The sequence below is a fragment of the Tetrao urogallus genome (assembly GCF_951394365.1).
Source record: "Tetrao urogallus genome assembly, chromosome: 4".
In the NCBI taxonomy this organism is placed as follows: Eukaryota; Metazoa; Chordata; class Aves; order Galliformes; family Phasianidae; genus Tetrao; species Tetrao urogallus.
This window is the reverse complement of record NC_136817.1, coordinates 26,536,717-26,560,143: the sequence shown is the minus strand read 5'-3', so window position 1 is coordinate 26,560,143 and position 23,427 is coordinate 26,536,717. Positions and strand designations below refer to the sequence as shown.

General features: G+C 49.2%; 1 protein-coding gene across 1 annotated transcript; it reads right to left on the bottom strand.

The window, feature by feature from the left end:
• Window positions 1–7,051: 7,051 nt before the first annotated feature.
• Window positions 7,052–23,163, bottom strand: SCD5 (stearoyl-CoA desaturase 5; the record flags this gene model as incomplete). Its single annotated transcript, XM_079534413.1, has 5 exons — window positions 23,052–23,163; window positions 13,995–14,125; window positions 10,244–10,449; window positions 7,621–7,853; window positions 7,052–7,242 (listed from the first exon to the last, which is right to left on the bottom strand). Exons 1-5 carry the CDS (start codon window positions 23,125–23,127, stop codon window positions 7,052–7,054), a joined length of 837 nt encoding a protein of 278 aa, XP_079390539.1. The 5' UTR covers window positions 23,128–23,163.
• Between the last annotated feature and the right edge of the window lie 264 nt (window positions 23,164–23,427).

Below are 23,427 nucleotides of genomic sequence, written 5' to 3'. Positions count from 1 at the left end.
CACAGCGGGCTGCTGGAAGGAGACAAACGTGTGCAACTGGCCGCGCCGCGAGGCTGCAGCGCCGGCCGGACGCTCCGAGAGTCGCCGGTGCTCCGCAGGAGAAGCGCAGCCACGCACGGCTCAGCCCCGCTCGGCCCCGAGGCGCGGCGCGCGCCGCCAACGGCCACCGGCGGCAGCCGGGCGGGCGGCTCCTACCTGAGGGCGGCGGCTGCTCCTCAACCTCCGCTCCCGGCGGCGACGGCGGCAGCGGCCGGGGGAGGGTGGAGGAGAGAGGCGGGAGGAGGGGCTGGGCTGTCGCCGTCCCCGTCCCCGCCTCGGCCAGGCGGGGCTCTGGCGGCGGCACGGCCCCCTGCGGGGGGGTTTTGGGATCGGTCACCTTTGGCTTTAGCGTCCGAGGTCCAAGTGAGCCTTGTGCGGAGCTGCCAAGGAGTGAGAGCCGCAGCCCGCTGGTTCCAAGCGGAAAGGAAGACCCGTCGCTTCGACCCTGCCGCCAGCAGAAGCTGGAAGGGAAACAATGCGGCATACGGGGTTTTAAAGCAATTTCGTTCTCGGTAAACTCCCGAGTGCTTGAGATATTTTGTTGGTAGGAGCTCTTTTCTGAGCAGGTGGCGTCCCTCCTAGTGCTGGGAAACGCAGGGTGCCGGTGGCACACGAAGAGCTTTCAGAAATTCATCACGGCTTCATAAAAGCACACATCCCCAGGGGAGTGTGCGGTGTGGGATGGGCAGCAGCAGAGTGGCAGCAGGGCCCAGCGCTGCAGGGCTGCTCCTCCGTGTGGGGAGGGCCGTGGGCACGAGGACTTTGGAGCTGCGTCCGTCAGTGCATCACCTTTACAGCTTGCTCTGTGAGATCTCTTTGATGTGCCTCCAGGGCCTTCCATCCCACCTTTGTCCCATCTTGGTCTCCACCATCAGACATAGGTCGTGGAATCACAGAATCACTAAGGTTGTAAAAGACCTCTAAGATCACGCAGTTCAACCACACACCCATCCCTACCATGTCCCTCTGTGCCACATCTCCACGGTTCTTCAGCACTCCCAGGGATGATGATTGCACCACCTCCCTGGGCAGCCTGTGCCAGTACCTCACTGCTTTCTGAGAAAAAATTATTCCTAATATCCAACCTGAGCCTCCCCTGGTGCCATTTGAGGCCATTTCATGTTGTCCCATCACTGATCCCCAGGAAAAGGGGCCAATCCCTACTTTTACCACAACCTCTTGTCAGGGAAAAGTAGGAAGCAACAAGGTCTCCCTTGAGCCTCCTTTTCTCCAGACTGAACAATCCCAATTGCCAGTTCATGCATACTAGACTCATCCTGCCTCTGTTTCCACTGGACTTTTCCTACTGGGCAATGGGGAACCTGCCTGGTAATTTACCTACCCCAGAAAGGAGACCAGCTCCAATACATGCAAGTGCTCAGAATCACAGTTTTCCTCCTCTTGATGCCTTGCAGCACGTGGGTGATCCCTGACCACGCTTCACCACATCAGCGCTCTTGGTGAGGACCAAACTGTGCCCACCTTCTTCTCATGATGCAGAGGAGGCTCACAATGCAGAGGAGGAGCAAGAGTCCTTCTGCCCTGACATTGGGTGTCAGGATCTGCCTCAAAGCTATTTTTCACACAAGAGAGAGGATTTTCACATAGCAAACCCCACCTCACAGACCTCACCCACAGCTCAGGGTGAAGCAAAGGTAACCTCTGTCAGGGATGGTTTGACCATTGCAGGCTGGCTGTCATTTTGCTTGGCTCTTCTCCAGGGAAAGAGGTAAATAAGAGAGAAAGAAGGAAGAAAAGAGAATTGCTCAGCATTTGTTTTCATTCCTGGGACATGCATGTGTTCTGAAAATAGATATACCACCTGGTTTTCCCGTCCTGTTTCTTTCCACTCCCGAGCTGGAGCAGGGCTGGACAAGAAGCATCGCCCACCCAGCACTGGGGGCGGGAGGAAGGGGCCACGGATCGCTCAGAGCTGCGGCACATCTAAATACAGCACCTGAGCAACTGTTCCTCAGCTTAAGTGATAGCCCTCATTTTGTTAGCCAGATCAGCTCTCATCAAAGCCATCTGTTCCTTCATCCAGCTTTTAAAATATTTTGATAGACTTCATTTTTCCAAAAGCCTTGCTGCTAAACATGTGCCATCTGAGTGTGCGCACCTGCTGGTGGGAGCAACAGGCATGCTCAAGGTTTGCTGGGGGGACCATTGCCTGCAGAACACCCCCCTAACCCTAAGAAGTATCCCGGGGTCCCAGTCCTCCAAGGCAAGCTCTTCTCAAATTGCCCACACTATCCCCACCCAGAAAAAGTCACTAGGGTTTGGGACTGGAGCAGCAAGTGGAAGTGACTAAGGTGACCATCACCCTCTGTTAATACTGTGCTTATCAGCTCTGATAAGCATCAGTTCACCTCTGTATTTTATGTTTTTCACTGCAGCTTTCCCCCAGGCATCTTCCAAAGCCCACTGTAGGGCTTTTGTACTTCTGTCCTGCCTGCAGACTTTGCTTTTGATCTTTAGGGATGCATCTGGTGTGGGACAGAGGAATGGATTCACCTGTGCTGGGCCCAATTCCAGTGCAGGTCCAATTCCTCCCATTCTCCCTTATCTAGTGAGGCTGCAGTTGCTATGTGTGCAGCCGTGGAAGCCTGGGGTTCCAGCTCAGGGACTGGGCACTGCTGAACCTGTGTGCTGTGGTGGCAGATGGGCACTTGGGCTTATGAGGAGGAGCAAACAGCTCCTCTACTGCCTCTACATCAAAGGAAGATCCTAAGGAAAATTAGACCTTGATTCCTAGAGGTTGAGAAAAGGAGCCCCATAACTTCCTGTGAGACCCTTTTTGTGTGATAGTACAGCTACAGAACAGCCCAGGAGCAAAAATATTGAGGTCCAACCTGAGCATGTTTTGAGGGCCACAACGTGGCAATTGATACATCATCAACCTTCACAAATCCCTGCACATCAAGAGCCCTCCAGGATGCAAACACCCCAGATCAGCTGACTGAAGCTTGTAGTGACATCACTGCACTGACAGCATGGTCAGGGCTCCAATGGACACTACCTTTCAGAAGAATGGCTTATTCCTAGGATCCTCCTTCCCAACCGCCTGCTTTAATACCAAAGGCCAGAGCACATTTCCCATCTGATGGGCTGGTTTTCAGGAAGGTTAGCTGATAGTTTCTGGATCCAAGAAATTATCAGCCTAAGCCAGGGGGAATGCATTTGCTTGGCACAAGCTGCAGGGTGAGATAGGGACACAAATATTGCCCCGCCTGAAAATCAACCGCTGAGCCCCAGTAGCAGACACACATCCTGCCCACACATCCACTGCCCACACAAGGCACCTGTGCTGGAGTTCTGCGTCTCAGCACCGTGCAGGACCATGGCACAGTGCCCAGCACCCCATGGCACACGGCAGGATTGCCTCTGGCTTTCCCCAGCACAGCAGCAGGGCTGTAGGGCAGGAGTTCACACACGAGCTTTCTGCTCCACTTGGCTGCCTTTCAGAAGCTGTTAAGTGAACCCTGATGAATTTCTTAGCTGTGGAGCTCACGCTCTCCGCTGAGCCTGTTTCCAGGTGCAACTTTGACACCAGGGGGGTTTTGCTTCTGTTCACCCCCTTCTCCAGGGGATTGTCTGAACGCAGCAGAGCCCATACACCCAACAGAAGTGCAGATGGGGTGAAACAGAGCCTGGAAGCTCCGCTGTAATCAGCAGCCACAACCTCAGCTTTGTTCCAGTTGTGCTTGGTTCTGTACCCTGACCATGGTGTTACACCACAGCCCTAATGGGATTTCATCAATATTTGTGTAACCAACTACACACTGGAAGTTACAACAGAAGCTCTCCTTCAATTACGTGCCAAGTCCCAGCCCATGCAGAGTGTTTTTCTGAGCTTACTCAGGACAGAAAGGAGAAGACCTGCTTGGGGGTTTCTTCTGTGGGAAGGAACAAATGATATCTGAATCAACATTACATTTTCTCAGAGCCTCACCTATTCTGGCAAAAATCATAAAATCATAGAATAGCCTGGGTTGAAAAGGACCACAATGATCATCGTGTTTCAACCCCCCTGCCATGGACAGGGTCACCAACCACCAGACCAGGCTGCTCAGACCCACATCCAGCCTGGCCTTGAATGCCTCCAAGGATGGGGCATCCACAACCTCCTTGGCAACCTGTTCCAGTGCATCATCACCTTTGTGTGAAAAACTTCCTCCTAATATCTAATCTAAACCTCCCGTGTCTTAGTTTAAAACCATTTCCTCTTGTCCTCAGCCTCTGCTGAATGTGAGAGCCCACAGCCTTGAAACTCTCGACACAAAAACACTCCTGAAGAGGAAAGCAGCACATGCTGTTCCTGCCTTAGCGACACTCCACAGCTTCCCTGCTGCACTGTATGAAGCTACAGTCCTGCAACCCCACATACTGAGGGAGACCACATGAAAGAATGCAGCCAAGATTGTTTCCATACCAGGGAGGTACCTGAGTTCTACTCACAATTGGAACGTTTACTTGGGAAATGTCATTTTTTCCTGCAAAGGATAAATGATATTGTTTTTTTACTGGCTCCACCATGTAGTGAAAGTTGAGCTGAGGAAGTTACAAGCTCATGCCTAAGGCATTTGATAGAGGATCTTTACATTTCCAAATGATGGCTTACCTTTGTTTTTCAAAATCACAGCTAAACTGCAAACAGTTCCAAGGTCTCAAATCCCTGAGTCCCACTGGAACTGGCGTTGCTTCAAGCACACCTACAAGGAAAACAGCTGTTACCTTGTTAAAATCTCAAGTGGTCAGGCTGAGAACAGCCAGTGTCACTTTGTGGGGCCGGTTGTTGTTCTTTTCTTACAGCACAGGAACTTACAGGAATCAGCTTCAGGAAGTCCAAGTAATAGCAGTACAAAAAAAAAAGAAGAAAAAAAAAGGGATCTACAGTGTGACAAAGATCAGCAGGAAGATGTGTATGTAAGCAGCTGCAAAGTGCTTTCACTGCAGTTCTCCAGACAGGAAGCTACACAGACAAAACGAAGGAAGAACCAGTAAGATGCATTTGTATCTTCCCTGCTTCGCTCCTACACTCAAACATCACCTCCAAGCCTGTCTCCAGCATCAGTGATCAATGATTTTTGCAGCCCATCAAACTCAGAGAGAGAAGCAACGCTCCTGACACTCCTTCACTTCCAAGCAGTAGGTAGGAAACTTCCTAGCTTTCTGCACAGGGCAGCAGTGAGACGCCTCCCGTCACATGTGCAATTCCTGTGCCAAGGGCCACAGATGCAGGTAGATACACACTGAGACACACACTTCTGGCACAGCCCAGGCCTTTCAGCAAATTGCATCGGGAACAAGGAAGCAATCCAATCTCGTGGTGCCCTTCTGTTTGATAACAGTCCCCTTCCACTGAGGAGGAACGCACACACACGAAGGGGGTAGATACCTGCAGATGCTCTGCTCTAATAGAATAGCTGGAAACACAAAGTGTAACAGTGCTGTACTTCTGACAAATGACAAACTCAGCCCTTTGCTGCTGGAGGCATTTCCAAACAAAACGCAATGGCCGGACTAATTCATAACTGTTTATTGTAAAACACTCAAGAGTTTAACATCATTAATGGCAAATTAACACTGTTAAAACACCCGCTGGATGAAATACAGAATAAAGACAACTCTTATATCATATGGCAACATTTGAAAAACAAGAAACAAGAAAAAAAAAAAAGAATCGATTTTTAACTGTGGTTTTGTTGCTGTATTTTTTTTTTCTTTTTCTTTTTTTAAACTCTACATCTTTCCTGAAAATACCTGGGCTGAGTCTCACTTACCTTGAGCCACTGCCGTGCTCCAGGCATGGGGCCGAGCAGCCTGAATCGAGCACCCCCTAGCGAGGCGTAAGGCGGCGACCTGCTTTATAAATGAGAATCATGCCCTCTATCTTCAAAAGTGCTCCAGTGCTGACAGTACGAAGCCTTTCTCCTGCACTGGCTAACATCTAACACTAAGGGCTGTATGTTCCATTAACTCCGCATGCTTTTTTTTTTTTTTGCTTTTTTTTTTTTGCTTTTTTTTTTTTTTCCTTTTTAAACAAGGCAACCATTTAGTTCAGAGGCTACATAACTGTCTTTATATTTTGCTCAGAAACCAATAGATGTTGCATGCAGCTGAAATTTTAATAGAGACTCTGACTTTGATAAAGGTCAGTTTTCAAAGACCCACAAGTCAGAGGCAGAAAAAAAAATGTTAGCGGCCTCTTGTGCAAAAGGAGCTACAATATGCATGCATTCATGGCCATGACTGGTTAGAATATAACTCAGGTCTCCAAACATCGAAACTGAAGCTTCTTTTGGTTTAAGACACTGTTGAGCTCTATATCTTTACAAATTACAATGTGTGTGCAACAACAAAGGAATCATCTCAACATAGCGTCAGTTTGTATTTTGGCCTGTATCTTCAACACAAAAGCCTGCTCAGCAGTAAATGGTTTTCATATTTAGCAAAGACAGCGGCGCGTCGGTTTGGCTAACAGGGCTAACAAAAAGAAGAAAGCAGATTTTCAAACTAACAGCTGACTAATTTTAGGCCGATTTCTCCCCTTTGACATCCTGTTTTTCTTGGTGCTCTTCCTGTTCCTTACCATCGGTTTGTAGCTGGAACAGCACATTGTGCCCTGTCCTGCCCTGTCCCCTCCCAGAAACACGTCTCAAAAGCATGTTTGATTAATAGTAGAAACAAATTCTCCCCTAACTGCACTTTGAAAGGATAATTAGTTCCTCCAAACTGCAATGTTTAACCATGAACAAGCAACTTACAACATATTTCAGACATAATCTACAGTGACTAAAATTAGTTTAACTCTAATATTAAATAATATAGAACATTTTGACGTTTAATAGTCTGAAGTTTGGACATAAGACAGCTAATAAGGAAGAAAAGTCAGAGCCGAATCTATTCCTGTGGAATAAATTCAACCCATCTGAAAAAAACTAATTTTACCCAGAGGAAAATAACTCTGAGCAGCGTGCGACGGTGCTGACGCACAGAGAAGCATCACTCTTCAAGCACTGCCATCTCCAGTCCTTTCCTTGCGTGCCTGGATCATCTCCTTTGGAGCTTGTTTCCGGTCAGTGACCAACCCCAACCAAAACATGAAGTCAATGAACCAGGTGGTGGGGTTGAACTTCAGGCCCAGCTCGCTGGCTGAGTAGTCGAAGGGGAAAGTGTGGTGGTAATTGTGGAAACCCTCACCTGGGAAAGAGAGAAGGTGTTAGGAGACTGCACGGCTGGCACACTAAGGAACTCAGGAACCCAAAGCCGTGACCCCACTGCACATTATGCTGCACCTCTGTCTGATCTCTGGGGCACACCCGCAACTGGTCCCATTTCAGCACTTTTGATTTTCCCTGCCTGGCCACAACAGCTTCAAGAGGGGCGACTGGCAACCCATCAAATAGCAGAGTCCACTTTTAGCAGAACAATGGAGTTTTCTTCCAGCACATGCTGCCTCCTCCAAGCCCTACCTCAAAACGGTGGCTAATTGCAGGTGCCCACAAACCCCAACCAAGGTGCAGCAGAACAGAATTTGCTCTCAGTTTGCAAGCCTCTACCTAGGCCTGCAACACCTACCAATGGCTCCCAGAGTGACAAAGGTGTTCTGCCTGGGATTGATGTACTTGTCATAAGGGCGGTTGCCGTACATGTGAGCGGCGCTGTTGACCAGCCAGGTGACGTTGAGGGATATGGTGTACCGGAGGATGGAGGCGAGGAAGTAGGCGTTCCACAGACTCTCGCCCCAGAGGTACCATGGCACAACGGTGGGGATCACAAAGCACATCAGCACGACCGAACTCTTGTAGTACCTAGAAAGAAACAAAAAGACATCAGTGTTGTAGTGGGAATGATGGCAGGGTAAGGCAAGTGCCTGTGAGAACAGTTGGCTGATGGTTGTAGTGCAGAAGAACATGACTGGAGCCAAGGGGATGCAGAGGGACTGCTTCCTGCTGGTGGGGTTTTAGGTTTGAATCAGATCGTTCCAACCAAGTCACCTGTCTCTTGACATGATAAATGTCAGAGCATTTATCTGTTGTGACAATCCTGGCCACGCTGGCATACTCTAAACCCAAAACCTCCACATCTACTGAGTGTGCAAAGCCTTGGCGAGCACTCAGTACCATAAGCAGCTACTGAGAGCTACAAGGGATGGTTGTTGTCATTCCTGTCCTCTCTAAAGCCAGTGGGGTGAGTACTCACCTACTCACCTGCACTGAAAGGCACTAGAAGATGTGGGGGTTGGAAAGTGCTAGGTAAGGGACAATCATGACTATTATGATACTATGGACAAATGCCAGAAAAAAAAAAAATGCTGCTAATCCAGAACAAAATTCAAGAATGGAGGAAAAGGCTTGACCTAAAAACCTGTTTTTGCATGTCAAACTGAAATTCTATCTCAGCAGCTCTTAGCTGTACCCAGTTCTTTGGAGCTTAAGGTGCTTGTTTTTTCTAAGAGAAACCACGCTGATGTATCAGGAACAGTGTCAGGGAAAGGACTGCTAGTGATCCCTATTTTTACCTTTCAAGACAGATTTTAGCATCATTAATACTGTTTCCAAACAACACTCAGAAATGCTTACAGCAAGCAACCTGCTATTAGCAAGCTAGCAATCAGCTTTCCATTTCAGAAAGGCTGTCCTGCCACGCCATTCTCCCCAGCCTTGGAAGACAGAGAGCCTAGCAGTTCACAGCAACAAAAGCCTTTGCCATGGAGGAGCACAAAGCCAGCAGCCAGGCTGGCATGCCACCGGCTCTGTGTCAGAAGAGTCACTTCCTCTGCAGAAAGCAGTTGTGTGGCAGTGACCAGGGCGACTTTTTGGTCTCTGCCTTTGTGTGGCTGTCAGGGCTCTCAGTAGACTATGAGGAATGTAGGAACTTTCATGGACTGCTGCCATGACTGAGAAGACTAAGTGAAAGTCTTGGATGAGAGGAAGAAAAAAAAAAAAGAATGTACATGCAACAGAGCATGTCCCAGCTCTGCCAGCACGAAAACTGTGCCAACTCCTACATGGGCAGCCAGAGGATGATCCAGGTACTGCATACTAGAGCTGGGGAAGGAGCAGTGCAGCACAGAAAGTTTCAGCTATCTGCAGTCACATTTTACGTTTTCCAGACACAGAGATCTCCAAACCCTGAAGCAGCAGGTAATGCTGGGGATGAAGAGCCAAGGCCCAAAACCAGAGCAAAAACCCCGACGTTCAGCACTTGTCAGTAATCTCCCAAGTCCTGAATTCAAATCCCAAGAACAGGCATTTGCTAAAACTTTGCTGCACAAAACCTACACCATCACTACACAAAGTCTGCAGCACAACCAAGGCAGCAGAGCCTGCTTCCCACAGGATGCTGTCATCTTGGCAAAGGCATCAACACAGCCAAGAGGTGCTGCTGCAAACTGTGAAGGAGCCTTTGCAAACACCCACTGCTGACTGAGCCAATAGAAGTGACAGAAAGTGGAGGGTAATCAGTTCCTCCCTCCTGCAGTTCCTCTGAGGAAGGGGAGATTCTGCTGGTGCACAGCTTACTCTAATGCAGAGGCAACACAGATTGCAGAACTCAATCAAATGCTTCCCTTATTCAGAAAATGCTCAGAAATGGGTATATGTGGTCTGCAGAGCACCTATACCAAATGCTTGCTGGCGGGGAGCATCTTCCATTTCTGCCCACTATGCAGTTACTCATGAGGACGACACAGCATGCTGCTCAATTCCCACCTCTCACAGACTGCGTAAGCAATTTGAACTCAGTCTCATGGGAGGGAGACAATCCTGTAACGGATGACAGTCCCGAGAGAGGAAGCCAGTCTGAGCTGGCCCAACAGTGCCAAAGGTGAGTTTGCAGTCAGAAGTGCACTTTTGCATTTAGGCAGGTTACGATTACAGCTTTTACTGCAATGATGAAAGCAGAAAGCCAAGAGCCCAGCAGCTTCTGCTGTGGCTGTTTTCCCACCAAGCCCTGGATTTTGGAGAAAGATGAGAACAGGTCACGCTGCCTGCGTAGCAAAGCTAGGCAAAACAGGCTGTGAGCATCAGGCGCGTGGCCACAGTATCAGGCAGAGGGATGGCAGCCTTACTGCCTGACATCAGGGTGGCAGAGACCTCATAGGGGACAAAGGGAAAAGGTTCCAACAAGGAAGAAGCCACAGCGACATGTCAAGACCCCTCCATCGAGCACCACAAGATGGCCACACACTCCCACTTACTTTCTTTGGAATCTGACAACGGGGTCATCCAGAAGATCAGTGAAATCCAGCTTTCTTCCCTTTTCTATGACGTCTTTATGCTTGCGCACGAACAGCCAGCCGATGTGGGAGAAGAAGAAGCCACGGCGGGCATTGTGTGGGTCTGCATCTGTCTCCGAGTACTTGTGGTGCACACGGTGGTCTCGGCTCCACTCGTAGATGTCATTCTGCAGAGAGAGCACGGGGGGTGAGAGCAGAAAGCATGAGCACTGCTCCTGCAGAACCACCACGGTTCCTTCCCCACATGGGAACGACAATCAAACATCCACTGGTGCTCTTCAAAGACACTTGGTGACTCAAGGTTGTGGCTGGTTATCACTGACACCCTCCAGGGAGAAAAACAGCACTGAAAATGGGACAGAGCTTGTGGAATGCTTCATGTGCCTTCTGCTAACCTACACAGGATCTGAACATGCTCAGCTGTTCTGAGGGATGAATCTCTCACAATTAAAACTGGCATTTAAGTTATTCTTTTGTCTGCAGGGATGTGTACAAGGTTGAGACATCAAATGAAACGTACCTACTTTGTGGGAAACGAGTCTTGAATTTGCAGCCAGGCTGGAATAAGAGTCTCAGGCCCACAAGAGCAGCTCAGTGTTGAATGCAGATCAGATACAAATTAAGTTCAGTCCTGCTTCTGCTCAAACTGTCAGCAGGTTCAAGCCACTGAATTCCCCGGGGACTGCAAGTGGCACTGAGGGGATGGCAGGGAGAAAAGGGTGGATGGCAATTTCAGAACTGAAGCAAGGCTTTCTAAGTTTACTTGACTGAAGAGATTTCATCCACCCAGTTTGCCTGTGCTAGACTTGTTTCTGCAGCACTGCTGAGCTATTACTATTATCACAGGGAAACCTCTGGAAAACTCAGGCCACGCACTCATCTGTGAATTCATAGTACCAAAGTATTTAAAAAAAAAAAGTTAGTGCCTGAATATACAACAGTGTGAGCTTGAATCAGAGAATGCTTAGCTGAGTGCCCTTCTCTCTGCTCTTTCTGTCTTTGCACAGCCAAAGAGGGTTCCAGACAGTAATACCAAAAGAAGGAAGGGCTTGGGTTGCTTCTAGGAACAGCAGTATCACCCACAACCACCAACTACAGCAGCTTTGGTCCCAGCAGAACCGAGGAAGCCATCTGCGGTGTCTGTCAAGAACCACAAAGCAGCAGCTGGCAAGACAGAGGATACACTCGAGGACACAGTATGCCTGAGCTAACAACTGTGAAGGTCTGTATTCAATGAAACAAAAGCTCTGTGCTCAAGGTGTAACAGATCATTCCTTTCTCTCAGCTACCAACATTTGAGAGAATGTACAGAGGCCACCTGTGCTGCTGAACTCCAGGAATGACTGCAAATAGAAACTAAAGAATTTGGTTCAAATGTGTCAGAGTTCAATCTCAGCATTGCAAAGGTGATCTTCAAGAGAGCCCACAGGAGACAAGTGAGGAACAAAAGCCCATTGCACGGGAAAGCAAACCAAGTGGAGCAAAGCAAACCAAAGAAGATCACCGAGCTCCTAAACAAGAGCAGATTTTTACCTTGCTGCCATTTTTTTTCTTTCTCCTACAGAGAAATGAAAGGGAATACAAGCCTCTGCAATGCTTCAAGTGGCAGATTTAGTCCTCAGTGGGAGTATCCATAAGACTACAAAATGCTAAGATCAAGTCATTTAAAAACAAAACAGGGCTATGCAAGAAACACACTTAGGAGGGGTCCTCTTTCTTAATGAGAAATGATCTTTCAACTGGAATTACTGAGCAGTTTGCCACAGGAATGCTTAATAGAACTATGTGTGGCACAACAGGTAACCAGGTCAAAGCAATGACAACGATAATGTGAGAAATTAACTTGGCTTCTCACACCGCAGAAAACACCTGCAGGGTCGACAAAAACGTGATTCCCCAGATGAAAGGACTGGAAAGCTGTGAAACAACTGAACTGCATCTAATTAAAAAACACAAAGGCTAAGAGGAAATACAGGCCAGAGGCCAGAACTGTTGGCAATACATACACCCAAAAGTGCAGCATTGTGCATGTAAATGAGAGTGATTAATAGCAACCATTTTTCAGGAATGTGTCACTCCTGATGAAGTTTCAGGTAAACACAGGAGTGAAATCCTCACCAAAGCAGAATGTCAGCATCGTGCTGTGACAGTGATACAGACAAGAGGTTTCATTAGCAGATCCCTTCATCAGCTTGCAGACCAACGCATGACAAACTGGGATGCGTAACAAAGAAACAGTGAAAAATGCAGTAGGGCAGCAGGGCAAACACTGCTGCATCTGATGGTGTTTCAGAGGACATTCAGCATGTCACACCCATACCCTCATGCACCATGAAGTCACCACTGTGCAGAAGAGTTGCTCCTGTCCTTCAAGAAGGCAGCATCCAGGTATGCTGCAAGTATCCTCAAAGCTACCTCTTCCTCCCAAAGCCAACAGGAGGGAGAAGGACCTGAGAACTTGCTCACTGCCTGTTTGTGGTGGGGAAGGCCATGGATGTCATGATAGTTAGGAGCAGGCTTCAGTCTATTTAAAATTTAGAGTGCGTGGTTTGGCCTTTTGTTTTCTTTCTGATACAAAGCTGCACAAAAGTAGCTTGGAGGTACTTTTAAGTACTTCACTGCCTCAAAATCATATTACAACCATAGCAAGAAGCAATGATGAGGCTTGTGGCAATTCAGCTTGACACACTCATTTGAACTACACAGGAAAGGTACGACGTGCAATAAAACAGGAGGACAGTACCAGGGGGTTGCTCATAACTCAAAGTGGTTGTTGAACATAGTGAGCAAAGGCTTTGTAAACCTCTGAAATAACAAAGCACCACAAAGCAGCAGGAATATGGCTCAGAATTAAGGTGGGAATCACAGTAAAATGGGACATATCCCTATATTCAAACAAAAGCTCTTTGTAATGTGCAAAGAAACCAACAAGATTGATATTCTCCACCTTAGAAAGATAAATCAAAGACTATTCACTCTTGCTTTATCCTCTGAAAGGAAAACGCTGAAAACTCAGGGCACTGCACACATGTGGTACCCAGTGCCACAGGGGGTAATGGCAGCCAAGCCAGATAAGTGTAATGTTAGCACAGATGCATATAACTCTTTTGAACAGCCAAAGGAGCAACTAAGTTCACATCACATTATCCTGGCTCTGGGCTACCTCCTACAACCACCTGAGTGTTACAGAAAGATTTTGAAGTCTAAGACTGCATATTAGGAATTACAGAGCTCAAAAAACACTTCTTGGTAACGTATTTAAATCCTACTGTTGAAAAGTGCTGCATCAAACAGAGAAATTATAATGGTGAGAAAGGACATCTGCTCTGCTTTCTGGGCATGTGAAAACCCCTCAAAGCCTGGCTAGACAAAGAAACCTGATTATGCCAACATATCTGCGTGAGGTTGGCCCTTACACAAGCTTCTGTGTTGCCCTCTGAAGCGCGCGGCCTGGCCTGGGTTAGGAGAACCCCTGATCGACGCATGTTCAACTTGATCCTTAAGGAACCATTGCTCCTGGGCTGCCTCTTAAGCAACGCTGTGTGGGTGGTGAAAGGACCTCTGCGTCCCCTAGGCCAGCACTGTGCATCATCAGTGTCTTCCTGCTGATCGATATATTTTCACTTTTGATGTTTGTAAGCTGAAGTGATCCCCATACAAGAGATAAAGCTGCCTGGAGGCAAAGAATGAGGACAGGCAACCACAATCCCACCTGGAAGGCCATGGAGTTAGCTGCAGCCAGGAAGATCCGCAGAGGCAGCTTGGCTTTGTATGAACGGTGGCTCCACAAGCGATGTGCACCAGCCGTCACGCCCAAGGCTGTCATCAGGAAACAGAAATATGCTGAAAGAAAACAAAACACAAAGTGTGCCAGGGGCCAGCTTTTTTATTTGTGCTTTCTTTGTCTTAAAGTTGATTCTTGTCCCTGCTTGCCCATGATGCCTCTGGGAAGGGTCTGGAGATGAGGTAAGGACATCAGCCCGACACTGCACGGCGGCCCTGGGGATGCAGTATTCCTCCTCTCATCCCCTTCCCAATTTGCCAGCGTGTTGTTCAGGGGAGTCTGGCAGCAACAAAGCACTGTGCTGTGATGCATTTGCACTGAGTGCCTTTGCCAGCTCAAGTGGAGTGAGGGTTCATCTCTCATCTCAGAAAAGTGGCAATGACAGTGCCAGCCTCATCCAGACAGGTCTTTGCTCGAGTCTCATCTGCTGCCTAACTGATAAGCATCACTTCCCATTCCTGAAAATACAAACAGTGTCAGAGTTCCTACAATAAAAATTTCTCTCACCATTGTGAGCTTATGAATCAGTACTATAAATGCACCAGGGATCTCCGCATTCACAGTCTCTTTCAGCTTCAGGAACTGCCTTTCCTTTCTGTAATTACAGATTGATTAATGATTGGCCGAGTAAACTTGTTTTGAGCATTTTTTCAGATGGCCAACACAGCAAGGAAGTGGCTCTTTTCCATAGGCACCATTCTCCAGCTGCAGCTGGACACTGCCTGGCACACATGTGGGATAGCAAGGAGGGACGTACTGTATGGCCCCAAACAAACCAGGCCACTCCAGCGGCTCCCATTTCAGCTGTCCAGCTGTCATGATAGCAGACTCTCATGTCTCCCTCCTGTAGGGAAGCATTGATTTCTCATACTGTGTCTTAAGAATACATGCTCACTTAACAAGTGTACAATTGAGAAAATAAATAAAAAAAGTGGATTCAAACAACAGGAACATCACAGGACAACCTGAAATGTGTTCGCACGGTGTAAGGTGATGTGCTGTTTAGCCAGGGCCTCCTGCCACCTCAAACACACAGGCTGCTTGAACCAAGACCCTGGTATTCAAGGAACGTTTAGATGTTGTGTTGAGAGACATGGTTCAGTGAGAACTACCGGCGATAGGTAGATGGTTGGACTGGATGGTCTTGTAGGTCTTTTCCAACGTTGGTGAGTCTATGATTCTATTCTATGAAAACACGCCTATTTTTTAATACCTAAAGAGTTTCTGGAACAAAAAGGGAAACCAAAGTCTTTCTCACAAATGCAGCATACAAACGGAGTCAGAATGATCCTAACAATGACAAAACATCTCCAAAACCTGCTCCATCGGTGAGGGGCCACTTCCCTTTTCAGCAGGCTGCAGCATCTCTGCTACTCCTGGAAAAGGCTCGTATGTGCAGGTTCATCCAACATGAAAAGTCTATCACCAAATTCAGACTCCTGCTTGCTTCCTGAAGAGAACACACAAATGAACCAAAAACCGTAACATGCATGTTATTCACACATTTTGTTTTACAACTGTCAGATCAGTAACAGTGCTGGCACTGCAGCTACCTTGCACTTGTTTCCCCTGCAGTCTCGCTGTTCTCATACTTTGCTCTGTCACTGCGAGGACATGGACTCTTCTTACACAGAGAGGGGAAACCTATCCTGCCATCTTCTGTATGTGATATTGAGCTGTAGCAGGCTGATGAAGCAAGAACGTGGCAGAAACATCGCTAAAAAAGGCCTTCCAAACTGCTCAAATGACTGTAATTGTGAGAACAGATCGGTGACACATCCAACACTGACATTATCCCAGCAACATAAAAATATTAAGGCTGAATCATCAAACAAACATATTGCCCGTAGGTTTTATGGCTGGTCAACCTCATGCTAGTCCTAGGGGCTGAAATCCTCTTCGTTCACCTGTCTCTTCCTTGCAGGGGGTTGGTATTTAAGGAGCATCTTGAATTTGAATCCTATTTTCTACCATACTGTTAACGGAGACAGAAGGATCATCAAGAGGAAGAGCTCACTAGGTCTTCTTTAATACATGCCGAGGGGATCTTTTCCTGGCAAAGCAATGCTGTTTGTTTTTCGGTTTTTCAAAGGAGGAATTGTAACAGCGAGAATCTTCCTAAAATAAAGGCTGAGGGCTGAAGCATCCCTAGGAAAAAAAATATACTCAGGAGTTCAGTGGCCAGAGCAGACAAGTCCTGTTGGGCAAATGCATGATGCGAAGCAGAAGAAGCATTTCAGAGGGGACCCTGAGGATGAGGGGAAATGGATCAAACAAACGAACTGGCGTGCAAGGACAAGGGAGAGAACGTGTGCATGGGGCTGTGGAGAGGATGCAGGAGAGAAAGGAGCGGAGGTTCGTGCACTGTGCACACAGGGAGCTGGCGGGTTGCTAGGCTCCAAGTGCACAGTGCCTGTGCACAGCTGCTATTTATGGGAATGCGCCAGAATCAATAGGCAGAAGATTTTTATCCAACATGCTTATTAATGACCTGAAACAAAGGCAAACAGCGTATTAATTATAACTGCAGATGATGCTAAATTTGGAGCAACAGTGAGAGAGCTAAGAAACACAAAAGGATCTGTGCAGAAACAGGGAAAGCATAGCTCAAAACGAGAATCTGCCTGTATAGAAAAAGCAAAGTAATGAAGCTTAGGGCCGTGAGAACAGACAGGGATCTGCAGTGAGGATGTGACACTTGGGGAAGCAGGTGCCTGCCAGGAAGATCACCAACAGCACATAAAATATTCTGAGCTTGCAACACGATAGGGCAGTGAGACATCAGTGTGATGTTGAACAGCAGGCACAGGGGTATCATCTCACAGCCGGAGAGAAGCACTGCAAACTACACCAGGCACATTGTTTAAAAATGGATGGGATGGGAGACTGGCAGCATAGAACATTTGAGCCAGCTTTTTCAGAACAGCTCATCATCCCCATGGATGGATTTCCAGAAACTCTTATTGCACCAAGTGCCAAACTCCAATGAAAATGTGTGTCTGCAGGGCCAACCTCTTGCAAGGATATGGGGAGATACTGCCACAGTCTGTGGCAACTTCAGAGGCATCAGAAAATCATTCCTTACTCTACATAGTTGCTTAAATCAGTGCAGATCTCTCCCTCAGGTATCTTAAACTTTGTTACATGCCAAACATCAAAATTTGAACCTTTTTTTTTTTTGTTTTTTTCCTCAATGCACATTGAAGATGTGATACCTATTAGTGAAACCACTGGATTCCGGATGGCTTTTGACCCTTACCTGGTTGTAACAGCAGCAGACCAACCAAAGCCAGAAAAGCACTGGGCACTGGTTGCACTCTGCACACCTGAACAGACAATGCTGGCTCCTGGCATGCTTCTCAGGTAGCTGTTTCAAGAAGCCACTACTATCAGCTAGCAACCAGCCACATGTTGCCAATGTCAAACATAGCCCAGTTATGGTGCCAATTGCAATCATCTCTGAGGGACCCAGCAGCAGATATGAAAATATCAGTTGCGAGACAAAATCGATTGCACATCTACAGTGGTGTGACTGTCAATATCTGAATGTGCTTTAATGTGCAGCGGTTGCTTTTCAGTGGAAGACAGCAGCCGTGCTGCTTGCTGTGGTCATGTTAATGCCAAATGCAGTGGGCAGATAGCAAAGGGGCCCAAAGGAGCAGGCAAGAGGCACTTCTTAATGTTTCTTTCCCTTATTTCTTTTTTTCCCTCTTTTTGACTTTTGCTAACTTGACTCGTTAAAGTAAATAACAATTTGAGGGCTTAAACTTAACAGGGATGGACACGCAACATTTGTGAGGTTACACGCTGACATTTACCTCTGCTTATTCAGCCACAGCAAAACTGCTTGCTAAGGCATTTTTAATAATTGAATGCATAAAACTCAAGGTCTTCCATCAGGCTACAAGATCTGCGTGAGAAACACAAACAGTAAGTTGCTCAAGCACAAACTCAGCATTGCAAAGCTGACTGATCACCATAAATATGCAACACCACTGCACCTGACAGCCAGGATTTTTCTAAAAATTAAATTGCATCTGCATCCGCGTTCCATTCCTCGTTTATGGGTTTTTTGCTGTTGTTCACTGGTAGATTTAGGACTAATTCATGATACCAGCTAACCTGTCCAAACTCAGAAAGCGTTGCCCTGATATTCAGCGGTGGCCTAACTTCTTTTCCACTGGAGACACTGAAGGAAGCACGCTCTCCTGACCTGGAACTGCATTTACTAAGGAGGCAAACCTCCCACCGTGGGCCCTGCTAAGAAAAAAACGCTGAGTCGGTGCTCTGGCCCCAGGGTCTCTGCTGGCAGACGCGGCCGAATGGCCACCCCACTGTAGGCTGAGCCCTGCTAACTATCAAAGGCTGGCACCAGGAGCACCTCAGGCTGGATTCAAACCAACAACCCAGAATTAAAAAGAACCATTTCCCCGAGTCACCCGCTGCACAGCGCGCGCCAGCACTCGGGGGAGCCGTGCAATCATGTGAAGAGCAATCGTGTGAAATCTCAGGGCAGGAGCGGGTTCATCTAAAATTAGATCTACGCATTTTCTGAGCTGCTCTAAATGGAACTGGGAGAGAAAGAGAGGAGATGAAACATATTGAATGGATGTGGGGAGGCAGAGTTTGGAGCTGCAAAGACTAGTTTGACTGTGGTGCTCCAGGACAAGCCATCTGTCATAGCCTCCCGAGCTCGCCGTCACCAGCCTGGGAAATCCATTCTGCCCCTGCTTCAGCGCACATGCTCACGTGTGCATTTTCAGGAACGTTCCCCAGAGCCAGCCCTTTTGGCTGAGTATACAAAAGACTTTATTCCAGTTGGAATAGCAGAAATGTTCACTTTGACAACTGAGGCCAAAGTGACGTTAAAAAAAAGCCAACAGAGCAGTGGAAATTGCAGATCACAGCGAGAATTCCAGAGAATGCTAAAATTCCCCCAGGAAGCACATGCAGATTCCCTGAACTCACCAGCAATGGAAGATTGCCTTAAGATGTTGAACAGCTTGTATTTTTAGATCAAAAGAGAAGGCTGGAAGATGCTCCGATTTCTCTGAAATTTCTGTCTTCTGTGTAGCCTCTCTCAGCTCAGCCGGATCCTGCGTCATCACAGAACCACGGGCAGATTTCACTTCTCTCCCCATGACCTCACCGCTGCCCTCAATCCACGGGCTGGCTAGGGCTCCACTGGCTTTGAAGTGCTCTAGAAATGCCAACAGTGCCAGTTTTGTCTCTTTCCTCAAGGATGGAAAGAAAGAGTGTTTGCTTGAGCCGTCAGCCCTCAGCAAACTCAGGCACATGGGTCTCTTCCTCTGCATTCGAGGTGGGAGCTAAAGCCATCATCTCCTAGAATGACCTGTCCCAAAACTCAAGCTCAGCCCTATGTGTTTGTGGCCTCTGCTCTACCAGCAGCCTCTCCTCCCTCTCGGAAAAACACAGCTCTCCTCTTGGGCATCACCTGAGGAGCCAGATAAGTGGAAGCCCACTCCAGAAATCCCATTCTCCTGTTGCGGAGCAGTGGGGGCACACAGGATTCCTGCCGCCAGCAGCTAGCACTCAGCTCTCCCTTCTTGGTCACATCAGCCTAGCTTTACTCAGTACAGTAATTCTGAATGCTCTCTGGCAGGGCATCATGTTTTATTGTTAGCCTCCACGGTGAAAATAAAATCTGATTGCAAGAAATTGCTCGGCTTCAATTATAACATCAGCGTTAATTGCAAGCGCAATCGTAATTGCAGGGAAGGAAGGCACAGTGGCAGTGATGAGGATGCATACTAAGTTCTGTGGGCGAGCTGACATTTCCCGGCCCAGCCCTCCCAAAGGAGCAAGCCACTCCTCTGACCACAGTGACCAGAATGAGCATAGATGAGCCGGTCTGCGTGGCTCTCACTGCTCTGCCTGTTGGCATCTCCTGAAGAAGGATGAAATGGAGACAGGGAACAAATATACATGCTTAAAGCTGAATGTGGGGAAATCACCTACAGCAACAGCTAGAACAGGAACGCTAGGAAAAGAAAAACATCTGAGCAGCAGGAGCGTCACCTCAGCCAGGGCACCTTGGAGCAGCGAGGTCTCTGCAAGATAAGGTGTTGTGTTCAGTTCCTGCTCCCTGTCCCAAAACCTTGCCTGCAGGAATCACTTGAACGTAACCACTGCAGGACCCAAGGGTTCTCCCAGCAGAGTGGCAGCAGAAGCGACAGTGGAAGTTTTAATCAAGCATCTCCAATCTATAGCTGTGAAATGGAGACAGTATTTACACCTCCTTCCTCCAGAGAGGTCCCAGAGGCGCTGAGTACAGCCCATTTGTAGCCAGGATTCTTATTTATAGCCGTCTGCACAAAGCTTCCAACAAAATGGGAGCTTCTGTAAGCGAGCACAGCATGCACAGAAGTGGTTAATGGCCAAAACCTGTTCATACCACAAAAGCCAGTAGATGGCACTCAAGAATATGCAAGCCTTCTGAAATGTGCAAGCCCAATAAAACTTGCATCTGCAGTGCACACCAGCAACATGTGCCTCATTGCATAGGTCACTCCCTGCAAGGACTGAGGAAGCAGCTGTGATTCTGTGGAGACCTTTGGGGACCACAATGACCCTGTGCCAGCAGCACAATGCCTTTCAGCCTCCCAGAGATGGGATGCCAGCACAATAGCACTGACATGTCCCAAACACCTCCAAGAACAGGGTGAGAATCCTCCCCTCCCACAAAGCACAAGGCCATCCTCTTCTACTCTCAGGCTCCGGCAAGTCATATCAGTGTGTGAACCAGCAGCTGTGCACCCAGGAATCAGGCAGCCAGGGAGGCACATCCTGAAGATATGGGTTTCTGAGTATCTCCTATCTTAAAGCAGTGGTAGGCCACGCATGTGCCAGTTTTTCAAGCCATGAATGCCAGTAACACTCAGCAACCTGAAAGAAAAGGATTTAAAATAGATGATGGGTTCATCCTCTGCTTTGGTTTGTTGTTCTTTAGTATTTTTGGCCTACGTTACGTGCTTCCACATCAGAGGGCTAAAAAACAGAATTTCAGACCCTTATGCAGAGAAGGGGATGTACCTTGGGCACAGTGCTGGAATGTGCCACGGGGCAAGCCAGGGCTGCTCAATGGCTTGCACCCATCAGCTGCTGTGCTACCCAGCCAACACAGTCACCAGCTCATGGAAATTTCTGACATGAGTAATTTTATTGTTTTTGTTCAGCTTGGACAGAAACCAAATTCCAGGGAGGCACCGGGATGGCCCTGAAAGCCTCTGTTTTACCCAGTTTAAGCACGCATCCCTTGAAAGATAACCCAGTTCCCAGCACTCCCCAGGCAGTCTGGTTGCATTACCCAGAGCTGGTGGGGATCCTGCAGCTCTGTGTGTGGCACGAGGAGCAGTAACACGGGCTCCCAGTGTTAGTGCAGGAGGCAATGGGAACAGAGTAGTACAGATAATCCCGAGTAAACACCCGACCGAGCCTCCGCTTGCCAGCATTTTCCATTGTCTATTATGTACAGCTGGACAAGCGTCAATAAATTACCAGTGGAAACGGGTCCTGCTGAGCATGCAGTTTGGCTTGTTCAGCTGTTTCCTAGGTGGTACTGTGGCAATTTCAGCTCCGCTTAGGTGAATTGAGAATCACCAAGTGGGCTCAGCACAGAGTACCCTGCCACCTGTCCTACTTACAGACGTCTCTGGAGAATGCAAAGTAAGGAGCCAGGAAAGCACTGGTGAGCTTCTGGCAAACGCCCACATCGTGCCATGGGTTATGCCTGGTGCTGGCAGCGGGAACCACACTCAGCACACATCTCCCTATGGCTTGCTTGCAAGGCAGCAAGGGACAAGGCAATGAGATGGGTGGTGCAAGACTACCAATGAGCTATCCAAGTGCCGAGCTTGGGATGAGAAAGAAAACCACGTGTGGATCCAGTGAGGGCCGCAGCTTTTCAATTCACATCCTCTAATGCTCAGCCCTGTCCAACATAACCCTACGTGGCACTGAGGGACGTGGTCAGTGGGTGATGGGTTGGTGGTTGGACTTGGTGATCTTAGCTGTCTTTTCCAACCTTAATGATTCTTCATCCCCACCAAACTTCACCACCGTGCAGCTCACCAAGCGAGGCTCTGCTCCTTAACTTGAACAGCAACAACCCTGCCTTTGTCTGCCCCGACCCCAGCGTGGCAGCACGCACTTCTGCTGGAGCTATTCTGCAGGAGGGCTGTATTCTCACGGCTGGAGCCAGCGCGCCCGCTCCCTGCTGAAGAGCCGTCATAAAAGCTCCCGTAAAACTTGGTGGTCTGCTGCCGGGCGCCTGTTAAAACAACGTCGAGAAACGGGAGGCTCTCATCTGCGAGAAGGGCATTAAGTCACAAAGTCGTCGAGACACGTTTATTATTTAGCACCTCGGTAAAATCGACGAGCAAAAGACAGACCTTAGAGAATGGAAGGTAATTCAATCCTCCTGCCCTGAGGAGCTCCCTAATAAGGCACAGAGGAATCGGGGGGTTTCGACGCAGGAGAAGGAAGCCCACCTGCCCGCCGCAGCCTCGAGCCCCGATCCGCTCGCGGCGCCGAACAAAGCAGCTCCAGCCCGCTGCGCTCCCCGCTGGCTCCAGCGCAGCCCGCACTCCTCTCTCGCAGCCCGGCTCCGCGGCGGCTCTCGGCCGCATCCGCACAGCGCCGCGCCGCCACGCGGCGCTCGCCCGGCCGGCCCCGCAGCCCGGCGCGTCCCCCTCCCGGTGGACAAAGGATGGCCGTGCCCCCTCCCGACCGAAGCGTAAAAACGGGGGCGTCCGCGAAACCGCGTCCCGAAGGCTGGCTCTCCGCGGGACCTTCCGCGCCAAGCATCGCCTCTCCAGCCTTCCCGCGTCTCTCCGCCCGGCTGCAGAAACGGACGGACGCGAGCCCACCGTTTCTACAGCAACGGGCGGAGGGCCCACAAAGGCGTCGCCGCCGCCGCCGCCGCCGCCGCCTCGCGGCCCCGGCCGCCCCCGCCGCCCCACTCACCCCACAGCAGGGTGAGCAGCTGCGCCCGCGGCACCAGGCTGAGCGCGTACACGGCGCCCAGGTGCAGCAGCCCCATCAGCACCACGTTGCGCCAGACGATGGCCTGCCCGCCGCCCGCCGCCATCTCGCCGCCGCTCTGAGGGGAGGGAGAGAAGGAGAGAGGGAGGCGGCCCGGCCGGGGGGCGCCTGGGGGCGGGCGGGCGGCCCGCTCCGCTCCGCTGCCTCTCCTCCTCTTCTTCCTTCTCCTCCTCCTCTTTCTCCACGGCGCTCCCGCACCGCGGCGGTGGGAGAGGAGGGGAGGGGACGGGAGCCCGCCGGCCCCGCATAGCGACAGCCAATGGCCGCCGCCGCCCGGCAGCGGTGCCGCCCGCCGCCT